This window comes from Lithobates pipiens, unplaced genomic scaffold (genome assembly GCF_037356315.1).
Source record: "Lithobates pipiens isolate NorthernLeopardFrog02 unplaced genomic scaffold, aLitPip1_a1.2 Scaffold_23, whole genome shotgun sequence".
In the NCBI taxonomy this organism is placed as follows: Eukaryota; Metazoa; Chordata; class Amphibia; order Anura; family Ranidae; genus Lithobates; species Lithobates pipiens.
The window spans coordinates 50,897,372-50,909,844 of NW_027507785.1; the positions used below are offsets into that span (position 1 = coordinate 50,897,372).

General features: G+C 45.4%; 1 protein-coding gene across 3 annotated transcripts in view; it reads left to right on the top strand.

Annotated features, from left to right (window-relative positions):
- Nucleotides 1-8,484, top strand: part of TATDN2 (TatD DNase domain containing 2) — a 35,820-nt gene extending 27,336 nt beyond the window's left edge. For all 3 annotated transcript variants that reach the window (XM_077451584.1, XM_077451585.1, XM_077451586.1), the window contains exons 4-7: nucleotides 2,537-3,349; nucleotides 6,572-6,699; nucleotides 6,914-7,097; nucleotides 8,169-8,484. In XM_077451584.1, coding sequence (XP_077307710.1) covers nucleotides 2,537-3,349; nucleotides 6,572-6,699; nucleotides 6,914-7,097; nucleotides 8,169-8,309 — 1,266 coding nt within the window. In that variant the 3' untranslated portion in view covers nucleotides 8,310-8,484. The remainder of the gene's footprint in view (nucleotides 1-2,536; nucleotides 3,350-6,571; nucleotides 6,700-6,913; nucleotides 7,098-8,168) is intronic.
- Nucleotides 8,485-12,473: the final 3,989 nt, after the last annotated feature.

Sequence of the window (12,473 nt, forward strand, 5' to 3'; positions counted from 1 at the left end):
TTTTAAAATTCATCATCAAAACAGTTTCACGGATTTCTAAATACTGTATTTGACGATATAAGCTCAGTTTAGTGGTAAAAATGTAAAATGCAAGATCTTGGTGGGTGTAAAATGATGTCTGCTTGGCGATTTCAGACTGTAGGCTTAGTGTCCCAGAGTGCGGGGTGTACTAAGACGGCCGTAACGAAACGTCCCTTGCGTTATGAAATCTGACGGGTCGCCTAATCTGACAGAACACCTGCATCATCTACCTTCAGCTGGTCGACTCCTTCCTGTGTCATGACCTATAGTTTGACCAGGAATTAAGGCAGAAGTAATCGAGCAGTGTGTTTTTTAAATAGCTAGAGAGAAACAGAAGAGAGTGAGGTAAATGTGTGTAGAATTAATGGAAAGCTGTTTTATTTTTGCAAAAGAAGTACATTAATGCTATATTGGTACACCGTAGAGCTGGAATTTAGCGGCAAAAAAGGTGAAGTTCTCCTTTTTTAAAAGCAAAACATGCAGGAAAAAAAAAAAAACTTTCTCCCAGCCTGGATTGGAAGTGATGTCATGACGTCTCTCCAGTCCTCCAAGGCCATAGAGTAAATCAAAGAGTGTTACTCTTTGATCACCTATGGGAGCAGACGGCCACACTGTCGGATCGTTTCTCGGGTGGACCGGCGGAAACGTTAAGCCAGAGAAACACCCGTGAGCGAAGCAAGCAGCGGTGAGAGGGGGGGGGGGTGGCGAGAGAGAGGCAGACATCCCCTCCTGCCACTTTAGAAACTGTCCCAGCCTCTCAGATCGCTTTGATGAGAGCGAGCCACCTGCTGGGGAAAATAAAAACAATACTGGGATTATGGCTGATATGTTCAGCCATAATCCCAGTAAACCACTTGCCGACTGCAACTTATTGCGTTTTGGCAAGTGGATAAAGGAGGCCACGCCCTCTGAAACATGTTGTAGTAGCAACAGTTCACGCACCCCATCAGCACCAACCCGCGTGCATTATGTGACACCCCCCCCCCCCCCAGCACGTTTTTCCTGTGCATGTGAACTGTCAGCATGCAAGAGATCAAGCATGCTGTCGACTGCTGCCATATCCACACTGTCAGCTGTAGCTCCTATCAAGGACAGTGGAAGGACTTTAGTGCACAGTGCCATGGTGGGGAGATGTGATTTGAGCTCTGATTCTATTTTTTTATTTTTTTTGTGAGTGCATTTTTATCTAGCTTTTATCATAAAATATTATTGCAGCAGAGCCTGTGTGTTCTTTTCTCTCTTGAAGGTGCATTTACAAGAATTAAATAGTTAAATATCTGAGCAATCCATCAATCATACAAAGCCTTTTAGATGGTCAGAAACTGGTTTATGTTCTGTATGGTCCCATTCAGATTCCCAGATATCTGCATTGTTGTGTGATGGCCTGCCTAATTGGGGATAGATTGTTTAGACCAGTGGTTCTCAATCCTTAAGTACCCCCAATAGGCCACGTTTTCAGGTTTTCCTTTACATTTTATATCTGCTTTAAATCAATATAAATGACATGATATCGATGAGAACTATTTTATCTAAGGGACGTTCCCAAAACATGGCCCGTTGGGGGTACTTGAGGACTGATGTTGAGACCCTCAGGCCTCATTGGCCTGTAGTGGGGGATTGGACAGAGAGCATTGATTAGTAAAGGGGCTATTATTATTATTATTCTTCATAATTTATGTAGCGCCAACAGTTTACGCAGCACTTTACAATGCATAGGGGGGACAATACAATTGCAGCACGATACAAAAGGTACAGGAGGGCCCGGCTTGTAGAGCTTGCATTCTAAAGGGAGAGGGTGGTGCTACAAAAGGTAATGGCTGCAGAGAATGATTTGATGGGGGTGACACTATTATGGCATTGTTCCCCAGCAGCCTCTTGTAACATCTCCCAAATTCTCTGACAGTTGACTTATTATCACGTGCACCCTCCCTAGTGATGTCAGGGGCCACTGCAAAAAACTCCCTATATCTGTCAAGTTGACCACCACAGTTTTAGACAACCCCTGGCACCATGTAGGAAAGGTGCAAGGTCCACACGAAATGGCCTGGAGGGCCAGAGTTGGCCCACGGGCTTTGTGTTTGACACATGTGAACTAGTATGTCCGTTTTTAAAGGGTTAGTTCACCTGTACCAAATTACTTCCTACGCAGGTAAGGGGCGCCTGCAGATAAAGACCAATGTGCAGCTTTGACTAAAATTGAATAAAGCCCTAGGTGTATTCCATTAATGTTCCTCCCAAAGCCTGGCTGAAAACCCCCCAAAAGATGGCATCATCCTACCTTGTTGCTAAGACACTCCCAGCAATCGAGCTCAACCCACCATCACAGGGGTAAGCTTTCAAACCCCCCCGCACATGTGTGGTCCCTGTCACAACATTGCTAAGCTTGGAGCTACTGCAACGGGGGACGAGAGAGGGCATGTGAAAGGGGATTGAATCGGTGAAGTGGGGTGGCCCTAAATGCAACCAAATTCTGACTGGTTCCCTTTAAATTTGTGTCTGTTTCTTCTTGAAATAGGGAGATCGGGAAAAGGATCCGTCTATAGGAAGCGACTTCTCTGACGTAGAAGATATGGGCACGTTGGCTAAATTTTCTCAGGAAGACGAGCCTCTCCCGGGCCCCCCCATGGAAGGCACCCCAGCTGAGACCTCAACACCCAGTTACGTTCTGTATCCTCGCCATTTGTACAATAACTCATGGAGCAGTTATAAAGATATCTGGCCCACCAGTCCATTGTACAAGCCCAGCGCAGAGCAAAACAAGTGGCGTCAAGATGTCCTCAACAAGAGCTGCGTTTCTGAGGTTTCCGTGAACTATGACCCATCCAGTGACAGCGAAGGCGAGGTTGAACCCATGCGGGACAGATCACAATCCTTTGATACATCATGGACGTCCGATGACAAAACCAAAGCCACGCGAAGGATGTTGGAGATCTCACCCACCACTGACTCCAACACGCCAAGGTTCCTGCGCGACGGCTTCGTAGACACTCACTGCCACCTGGACATGCTCTTCTCGCGGTTGCGGCATAAGCGTTCCTTCGCCGATCTCCGCGAGCAGTACTCCTCCACTTTCCCCTCAGAGTTTCAGGGCTGCATCACGGATTACTGTGACCCCCGCACGTTAAAGAGACTTCCTTGGCGACACGTGCTGAACGAGAACCTGGTCTGGGGGGCGTTTGGGTGTCACCCTCATTTCGCACAGTACTATACCGACGAGCTACAGGAGGAGATGATGCAGGCTATGCGGCACCCGAAAGCCATCGCCTATGGGGAGATGGGCCTGGATTACTCCCACAAATGTTCCACGACAATGGCGGACCAGCATGCCGTAAGTCTAAAAAAGTTCTACGCATGTGGAGTAAGTAACGCTGCTATTGGACCGCTCAGGAAAAAATTCATTGGGCACGCACATTGGGGCAGATTTACTAAAACTGGGGCACACCGGATCTGGTGCAGCTCTGCATAGTATCTAATCGGTGTCTAGGTTTTATTGTCACAGAATGGTCAAGGAAAAATACGGTAGGTGCTAATGGCTTAAAAAAAAAAAAAAAAAAAAAAAAAAAGCATAAAGTCCTTCATTTTTAAGTCCAGAATTTTAAAAGGTTGATCACCGTCCACATATGAGAAGGCAACACAAGAGGCAGCTCCCCACAAAGCAAAGCAATTCTCTATGAGAAACGGGGCGCCAGACTAAGTGCAGCAGGTTAAAACAACTGGCTTTTTTATTTAACCACTTGACCTCCAGAAGATTCTCCCCCTTTTCTGATATAAAACATATCCAATAAAAAATATCTAATTTCTTCTTAAATTTAGGGCAAAATTATATTTTGCTACATGTCTGTTAAAAAAAAAAATTTTCCAATAAGTGTATATTGATTTGTTTGTGTGAAAGTTGTGAACGTCTACAAACTATGGGATATATACTGGAGTTTTACTAATGCGGTAATCAATGACTTAAACTGCGATATCCCAAAAAAATAAAAAAAACATTTTCTTAATAAATTTAGGCCAATCTGTTTTCTGCTACATATTTTTGGAAAACCAAATCCCAAGAAGCATAAATTGATTGGTTTACGCAAACGTTATAGCGTCTACAAACTATGGGATATATACTGGACTTTTTTATTTATTTATTTTATACCCGTAATGGCGGTGATCAGCGACTTGTAGTGGAACTGCGATATTCCTGCGGACGATCTGACACGAACTGACACTTTGTTGGCACCAGTGATACTAATACAATGATCAGTGTTAAAAATATGCACTGTCACTGTACTAATGACACTGGGTGGGAAGAGGTTAGCATCAGGGCGATCAAATTGTTAACTGTGTGCCTAGCCAGCGTTTGTGTTTACTACGTGTGCTGCTTTTACTAAGGGAAGTGATGGATTTTATTCCCTGCTATGCAGGGACACTGTTGAGGGGCTCTGTGTCTGAATGGACACAGGGAGCTGTGACTCGGCTCAGGTGCCCCCCATAGCAAGCTGCTTGCTGTGGGGGGCTTTCGACAGGAGGGAGGGGCCAGGAGAGCCGAAGGGGGACCCAAGAAGAGGAGGATCTGGGCTGCTCTGTGCAAAACTACTGCACAGAGCAGGTAAGTTTAACTATTTTTAGAGGGGGGGACGAGACTTTACTATCCACTATGAATTAGAAAAAGCTGAAGTTAGAAGCTGATTGGTTACCATGCACAGCTGCAGCAAATTCTGTGTGCTCCAGTTTTAGTAAATCTCCCCCCATTGCTTTTTTATTTTATTTTTTTCTGAGCAGAGTTTGGGTGCTCCAACCTGCGGCCCTCCAGCTGTTGCAGAACTACAAGTCCTATCATGCCTCTGCCTTTGAGAGTCATGCTTGCAACTGTCAGCCTTTCAATGCCTCATGAGACTTGTAGTTCCACAACAGCTGGAGGGCCGCAGGTTGAGCACCCATGTGAGGAGCTAGCACAGATATTGCAGTAAAGAGACACTGCCATGACAATGGAAACATTTTAAATAGTTTGAGGTCTTTCACTTCCTATTACGTGAATTGCTAGTATGCATCTGTGCTTTACCCCACCCTCTTCTGATGTCAGAGAATGCAGCCAAGAGGAAAGCGTCCTTTTTACTGCAGGTTCCTCTTAAAGACTAGTTATAGACACACCCCTCATGATCCAATCTAGCATATAACTACTAGAGCAGGGGTCTCAAACTGGTGGCCCTCCAGATGTTGCGAATCTACAAGTCCCATCATGCCATTGCCTTTGGGAGTCTTGCTCTTAACTGTCAGCCTTGCAATGCCTCATGGGACTTGTAGATTTTCAACAGCTGGAGGGCCACCAGTTTGAGACCTCTGTACTAGAGTATCAACTAACACCTTGCAATGGGCGTCTAGGGTGCTCCCCCATGGTGATGCCCTCCGCCTTGGTTGAGGCTGCAGGTGTAATGACATATTCGGCGACCCATCGCAGTTTGCTACGGAAGTGACGTTCCATCGCCGCCATCTTGCTACACCCCACACTCGTCCACAGTAAGGATACACTAACAAGGGAGAAAGCGGACATGTTGTTACACCCATCAGAGTTTTGCATTTTACACGTATTTATAACAGTAAAGTCAGTTTCTATAGTGAAATGCAGTACTTACAACTCCGTCTGAATGTTTAGATGTTGAATTTTAAAACCAGCAAACTTCTGTCAGATTAGCAAACCTGTGAGATGAGCAGAGTTGCCGCTGCTTTTAATATTAAAGATCTAAGTAGTCAGACAGAGTTGTATGTCCTGTATTTCACTATATAAACTGACTTTACTGTTATAAATACGTGTAAAATGCAAAACTCCGGTGGGTGTAACAACATGTCTGCCTTCCCCCTTCTTAGTGTATCCTTAGTGTGGGGTGTAGCAAGATGGCGACAACGGAATGTCACTTCTGTAGCAAACTGTGGTGGGTTGCCGAATATGTTACACAGGCCACTGGTTTCCAGTAGTATTGTGCTGGTCTTAATCCAGTTGGCTTTAATTTCTGGTACATATAAGGCTGGACATAGGTTGCAAGAAAGGAATTTGCGTGATTACCCCAACCCCCCCCCCCCCCCCCCCCCCCATCAACACACTGTCATTTAAGGTTTTCAGTTGTCTCTTTAAAGTACCTTCAGTACCTCTGTGTTTTCACTTTGCTAACTCCCCCCACGGCATCATTAGGGTGTAAACTCAGATGTGCTAAAGGGCCCTTCCTGGCCTTCGGGTTCTGGCAGAGCTCTTTGAAAATCTGCACACATGGAGCAGATTTCCCACACATGTGCAAAGACAGCAGAGCTTTCGGACTTCATAATTGTCATATATTATGCAAATATTCAGGGAAACATGTGCATGCACAAATGTGCCACAGCTCTCAATCGAGACCCAGAGTCCTGTGGAACATCTACGCAGGGGGGGCGGCACACCAACTCCATTCTCGCCTAGGCATTCTGTAATTATACAGTGATTGTGTATTTTCATATGATGGTGGAGCTGGTTAGCAGCGTAGCTTGGTACGTATTGTGATCAGCCTTGTGCTAATTCCCATTTCCATGTGAAAAGGTTTTCGAGAAGCAGTTGAAGTTGGCCGTGCCCCTGGGGAAGCCTCTGGTCATTCATTGCCGAGATGCAGACGAGGACCTGTTCAGGATCATGAAGAAGTGGGTACCCCACGACTACAAGATACATCGGTGAGCTGTCTGTCTGTCCTGTGGAATGATGTATTGTGCCAACATCTTCTAGCTGTGATTATTCAATGATCAATTGCCAATCATCCCCATTAAACCCTTTATAACCGCAACCCATAGATGATGGTTCCCCAGCATGATGCCCCGTACTGAGGGGAGGTTAAAGCTGCTCATAGTTTGCCTTCCCTGGTCCTGTAACCAGACTTCTCTGTTTCAGACATTGCTTTACTGGCAACTACAAAGACATCGAACCCTTCCTGAATGAGTTTCCAAACATGTCTGTGGGCTTCACCGCCGTCCTGACGTACCCTTCAGCGGGAATTGCGCGGGAAGCCGTCTCTAGGATCCCTCTGGACAAGCTGATCATAGAAACAGATGCTCCGTTCTTTGTACCTAGACAGGTAATACAGAACCGGGACTGGACAGGTGACCATTCATAGAATCTGTGGCAGGGTTCCATCCTGTAGTGGATATTTCATGCAGAAGATTCTCCTTCCATTCTAAAATGTTTTATTTCATTTGAAAGGAATCTCTGTCTCTCTGTCTGTCTCTCTGTCTGTCTCTGTTTTGCACAAAGCAGCCCCAATCCTCCCTTTTCTGGGGTGGCGCTCCTGGCTCCTCCTCTTCATAGGGTGCCCCCATGGAGAGCCACTTTACATGGGGGCACCCGCCGTTTGTGCAGGCGAGCTCACGAGTCCCACTGCTGCGTCCATTGACAAATACAGCAAGACTCGTGCTCCACCTCTGGCTACTGTGTCACTGGATTTGATTGACAGCAGAGGGAGCCAATGGCTCCTGCTGCTATTAAGCTATCCAATGAGGGCCCGAGACAGTGAACAATCAGTATCAGGTAAAAAGAGAGGAGGAAGGGGGGGGGGCAGCTGAAGCACAGAAGGGTTTTTCTACCTTAAGGCCGGGTTCACACCGCTGCGATGCGGGAAAGCCGCGAATCCGCGGCGTTTTCCCGCATCGCATTACTCCCGCCGGCAGTTCACACTGCCCTATGCGGACGGCTGGGAATGTCAATGATATGTTAATGACACCCCCAGATCTGTCCGCATATCGCAGTGCGATCTGCCGACTCGCACAGGAATCGGATCGCATGGTGTGAACACCCATGCGATCCGATTCTGTTGCGGACCAAAAAAAGGGTCCCGTGCGAGTTTGCTGCGGGACCGATGCGAATTCAGCCATACTATCTGTATGGCTGTACTCGCATCGCTACGGAGATCGGATGTGATTTGCGGTGCGAATCACATCCGGATCTCCCCCCGCAGCAGTGTGAACCCAGCCTAATGCATTAAGGTGAAATGCACAATTTTTTTTTTTTTTTTTTTTTTTTTTTTTTAAAAGAACTGAATATTATTAACCTGCAGTATGGTTTACTTGGGAAGCCTCAGAAAAATTATTACACAAACTTCATACAGATAACTTTGTAGGACATGAACCCTTTGTTTTTATTTTATTTCCAGGTACCTAAGAGCCTGTGTAAATTTTCACACCCGGGTCTCGCCCTGCACACTGTTGAGGAAGTTGCCCGGCTCAAGAACTTACCCCTGAAATCCGTCATGGCAAAACTTAGAGAAAACACCCACCGGCTCTATAATATATAAGTGCCTTGTGACCCAGGGGTTCCTTAATGAAAGTATTCAGTTTTTTTTTGTTTTTGGGGAAGAAGCCAGTTGGTGCCTTGTTTTGAATTTCTATGTATTTGAGAGTTCTGGACCAGTGTTTTGTTTACCACTTTTTATTATTAACATGTCTATTAAAAAATAGATTTATTTTTTATTTTGGAGGTTCTTCACCCCAATATGTTACCACCATACATTTTGAATCTTAGCCTAGTTTTACTACTGAAATACAGCGATCAGCCATAACTTCAAGACCATCCACCTAATATTGCATAGGTCCCCCTTTTGCTGCCAAAACAGCCCTGACCCATTGAGGCATAAACTACACTAGACCTCTGAAGGTGTCCTGTGGTATCTGCCACCAAGCCGTCAGTACCAGATCACTGCCTCCACCGGCTTGTCTTTTCCCCATAATGCATCGTGGTGACATCTCTTCCTCAGGTAAGTGACGCACCCAGCAATCCACATGATGTAGAAGAAAACCAGATTCATCAAACCAGGCCACCTTCTTCTATTGCTCCATAGTCCAGTTCTGATGCTCAGTGGCCAATTGTAGGAGTTTCTGCCTGTGGGTACGGGTCAGCATGGGCACCCTGACCGGTCTGCAGCTACACAGCCCCATACACAACATGCTGCAATGCTCTGTGTGTTCTGACACCTTTCTATCAGAACCAGTGTTAAATTTTGTAGCAGTTTGAGCTCCAGTAACTCTTCTATTGGATTGGACTACAAAGGCCAGCCTTCACTACCTATGTGCATTAATGAGCCTTGTCCGCCCATGACCCTGTCACCGTTTGGCTGTTTTTTCTTCCTTGGACCACTGTAGACTGGGAACATCCCACAAGAGCTGTTGTTTTGGAGATGCTCTGACCTTGTCATCTAGACCAGTGGTTCTCAACCCTGTCCTCAAGTATCCACAACAGGCCATGTTTGCAGGTTTCCTTTATCTTGTTCGGGTGCTTTAAATCAGAGTCAATGGCTTGTTATTTCGGACGGCTATTTTATCTAAGAGACTAAAGATATGTTGGTATTGCGCTGTCCCTATATTAAATAACCCTCCGAGGGTGATAAGTATAATGCCTAATTACATAAATCAATAGTGTAATATAAAAATATATATCTATAAATGTCTACTGAATAGTATCAAAAAGTGCAAATTGCTACATTAAATAAAATAAAATAAACACACCACAAAGGTGATAGAATCCAAATAAATGAAAATCAAGTGAACAAAGGTAAGTAACTAAAAACAGTCTCTTAGAAAATTACTATTTTGATAAAGTGCAGAAAAAATGCAAAAAAAAATAAAAGTAAACGCACTACAGAGTCAATTGAAAACCTCCACAGAAACACAACTGCTTCAATTGAGTGCAAAGCCAAAAAACAGTGAATTGATCATAAAGTGCGTCTTATAAATGTGCAAATAAGTAAACACTCTCCAGAGGTGATATAAGTGAACCACCCTAATAATAAACAAATGATATACAAGAAAATAAGAGAGTATACCTAGACCAAAAAGAGGGTACCCTCTCCTGATCACATGGGGTACCCTCTTTTTGGTCTAGGTATACTCTCTTATTTTCTTGTTATTCAGTAGACATTTATAGATATATATTTTTATATTACACTATTGATTTATGTAATTTAGGCATTATATTTATCACCCTCGGAGGGTTATTTAATATAGGGACAGCGCAATACCAACATATCTTTAGTTTCATATTAAGTGGATACGGTGTGATCCATTCCGGTAGTAGCAGCAGCCCCTGACATTTGATAGATCACCAGTGGTAGCGCAGGAATAAAACGCTATCATTTATTGTATCTAAGAGATATTCCCAAGACATGACCTATTGGGGGTTGAGAACCCCTGGTCTAGACCTCACAATTTGGCAGAGCCACTCAAATACCATAATAAACATGGTATTCTTATCTGCTCTGTGCAGTGGTTTTGCACAGAGCAGCCCCGATCCTCCTCTTCTTGAGTCCCTCGTTGGTGCTCCAGGCCCTTGCCTCCTGGTGGGTGCCCCCACAGCAAACAGCTTGCTGTGGGAGGCACCCAAGCAGGTGCGTTCCCGTGCCACGGCTCTGTGTGTCCATTCACACATGGAGGCGTGACTTGGCCCCGCCCCCTCCGTCTCCTGATTGGCTCACTAGCTGTGATTGGTGGTAGCTCACGCTGCTGCCAAAAGTCAATCAGAATTGCGAGTCCCCGGAGAGCTAAGGCTTTTGTGGACATTACTGGATCGAGAGGGGCTTCAGGTAAGTATTGGGGGGGGGGGGGGGGGGCTGCTGCACGCAGGTTTTTTACCTTCATGCATAGAATACATAAATGGTAAAAAACCTTGTGCCTTTTACAACCACTTCCAGCACAAGGCCATCGTATGACATCCTTGACTTTCAGTGGGAATATCTGAATGATGTCTGCAGCTACAGGCATCATTTAGATGTATTCGTTTTCAGCCAGTGATTCTGTGCACCATAAGAACGATCATATCGGCACTTCTCCATCCCCCCCGCCTCCCGTCGCTGCCATCTGATGCTTCTCCGGGCTCTCCCGTGTCATCGGGGACCCGGAGAAAAATTTGGCCGCTGCCAGATGAATACCATAGAGATTTCCGGTGACCAGATAGTCATCAGTCACCTCTATGACCTTCGGTGGCCCAGGCAAGGCATTATAACGTCACGTCCGGGCCACAATTGTAAACGCAGCCATGGTCGCTGCTGGTAAGCATGCGATTGTGAATTTAATATTTTTTTTTTGATCTCATGCTTTCCAGCCTGGAGGAGAGATGTGGGTCTTGTTGACCCCGCATCTTTCCATAAAGAGGACCTGTCACGCACCATTCCTATTACAAGGGATGTTTACATTCCTTGTAATAGGAATAAAAGAGAAAGTGTGAAAATAAAGTAAAAAAACTTTTAAAACACCCCGTCCCTGGTAGCGCATGCACAGAAGCGAACGCACACGGAAGTCCCCCCCACGTATGTAAACGTTGTTCAAACCACACATGGGAGTTATCGCCGCATGTGTTTGATCGTGAATTACTCCTCTAACTCTAAACTGGTAACCTGTAAAAAAAAAAATGTAAAGCTTCACTTATGGAGATTTTTAAGTACCAAAGTTTGGCGCCATTCCATAAGTGTGAGTAATTTTTAAAGTGTGACGTTGGGCATCTATTTACTCGGCATAAGCCCCTATATCCACCCACAGGACCTGTTTAGCTCTATAAAAGTCTGATTGAGAACTACCTCCCCCCATTCTTCATGACAGCGGTGCTTAGACTACGCCCTCCCAAGAGAAATAGGTTCCCTCAATGGGACCTGGCATTAGTCCTCAATTTTCTAGCAAACCCTCCTTGTGCTCCGACAGAAGGCTGTTCATTATGGGATATCACCTTTAAAAATGGCTTTCCTATTAGCCATCACTTCAAGGGGAAGGGTGTCGGAACTCCAAGAATTGGGGGCAGCCGAACCTTATTCCATGTTCTTCCCAGGCAGGGTCGTGCTGAGACCATTGGATCATTTTGTCCCAAAAGTGGCATCGATATTTCATCTCTCTGGTGAATGGGTGCTTCCAACCTTCCCAGCGGAATCAGATGCTGATCTGCATGAGTTGGACATTCCAAAAGTCCTCGAAGCCTATCTCCAGGCTACTTCTACATTCAGATGTTCTGACAGACTTTTCATCATACCTATCGGAAAATTTAAAGGGAAAGAGGCCTCGGCCTGGATAGTAAAAACTATTCACTGGGCATATAGAGCGGGCGGGAAGGATCCTTCGGAGGTGGTTAGAGCTCACTCAACCAGGGCGATGGCTTCTTCTTGGGTGGCACGGGCGGGATTGTCTCCGGGGAGCTGATCATACGTTCCTGAAACACTAAAGAGTGGACCCAGCAGCTCTTACTACAGTAGATTGTGGGAGGAAAACCTTCCAAGCTTCTATGTCTATTGTCAAATAAAGACTCCGTTTGTAGCATTAAACCCTCCCTCTCAAAAGCTCATTATGTATTATATGTATGCTGCCATGTTGGCATCAGGAAAATTGTATCAAATACTTACCATCATTTTCCTTTCCTGATGCCAATACATGGCAGCATACGAACCCTCCCTCTGATCTTAGCTCTCAGTCAGACTATAGAGCTA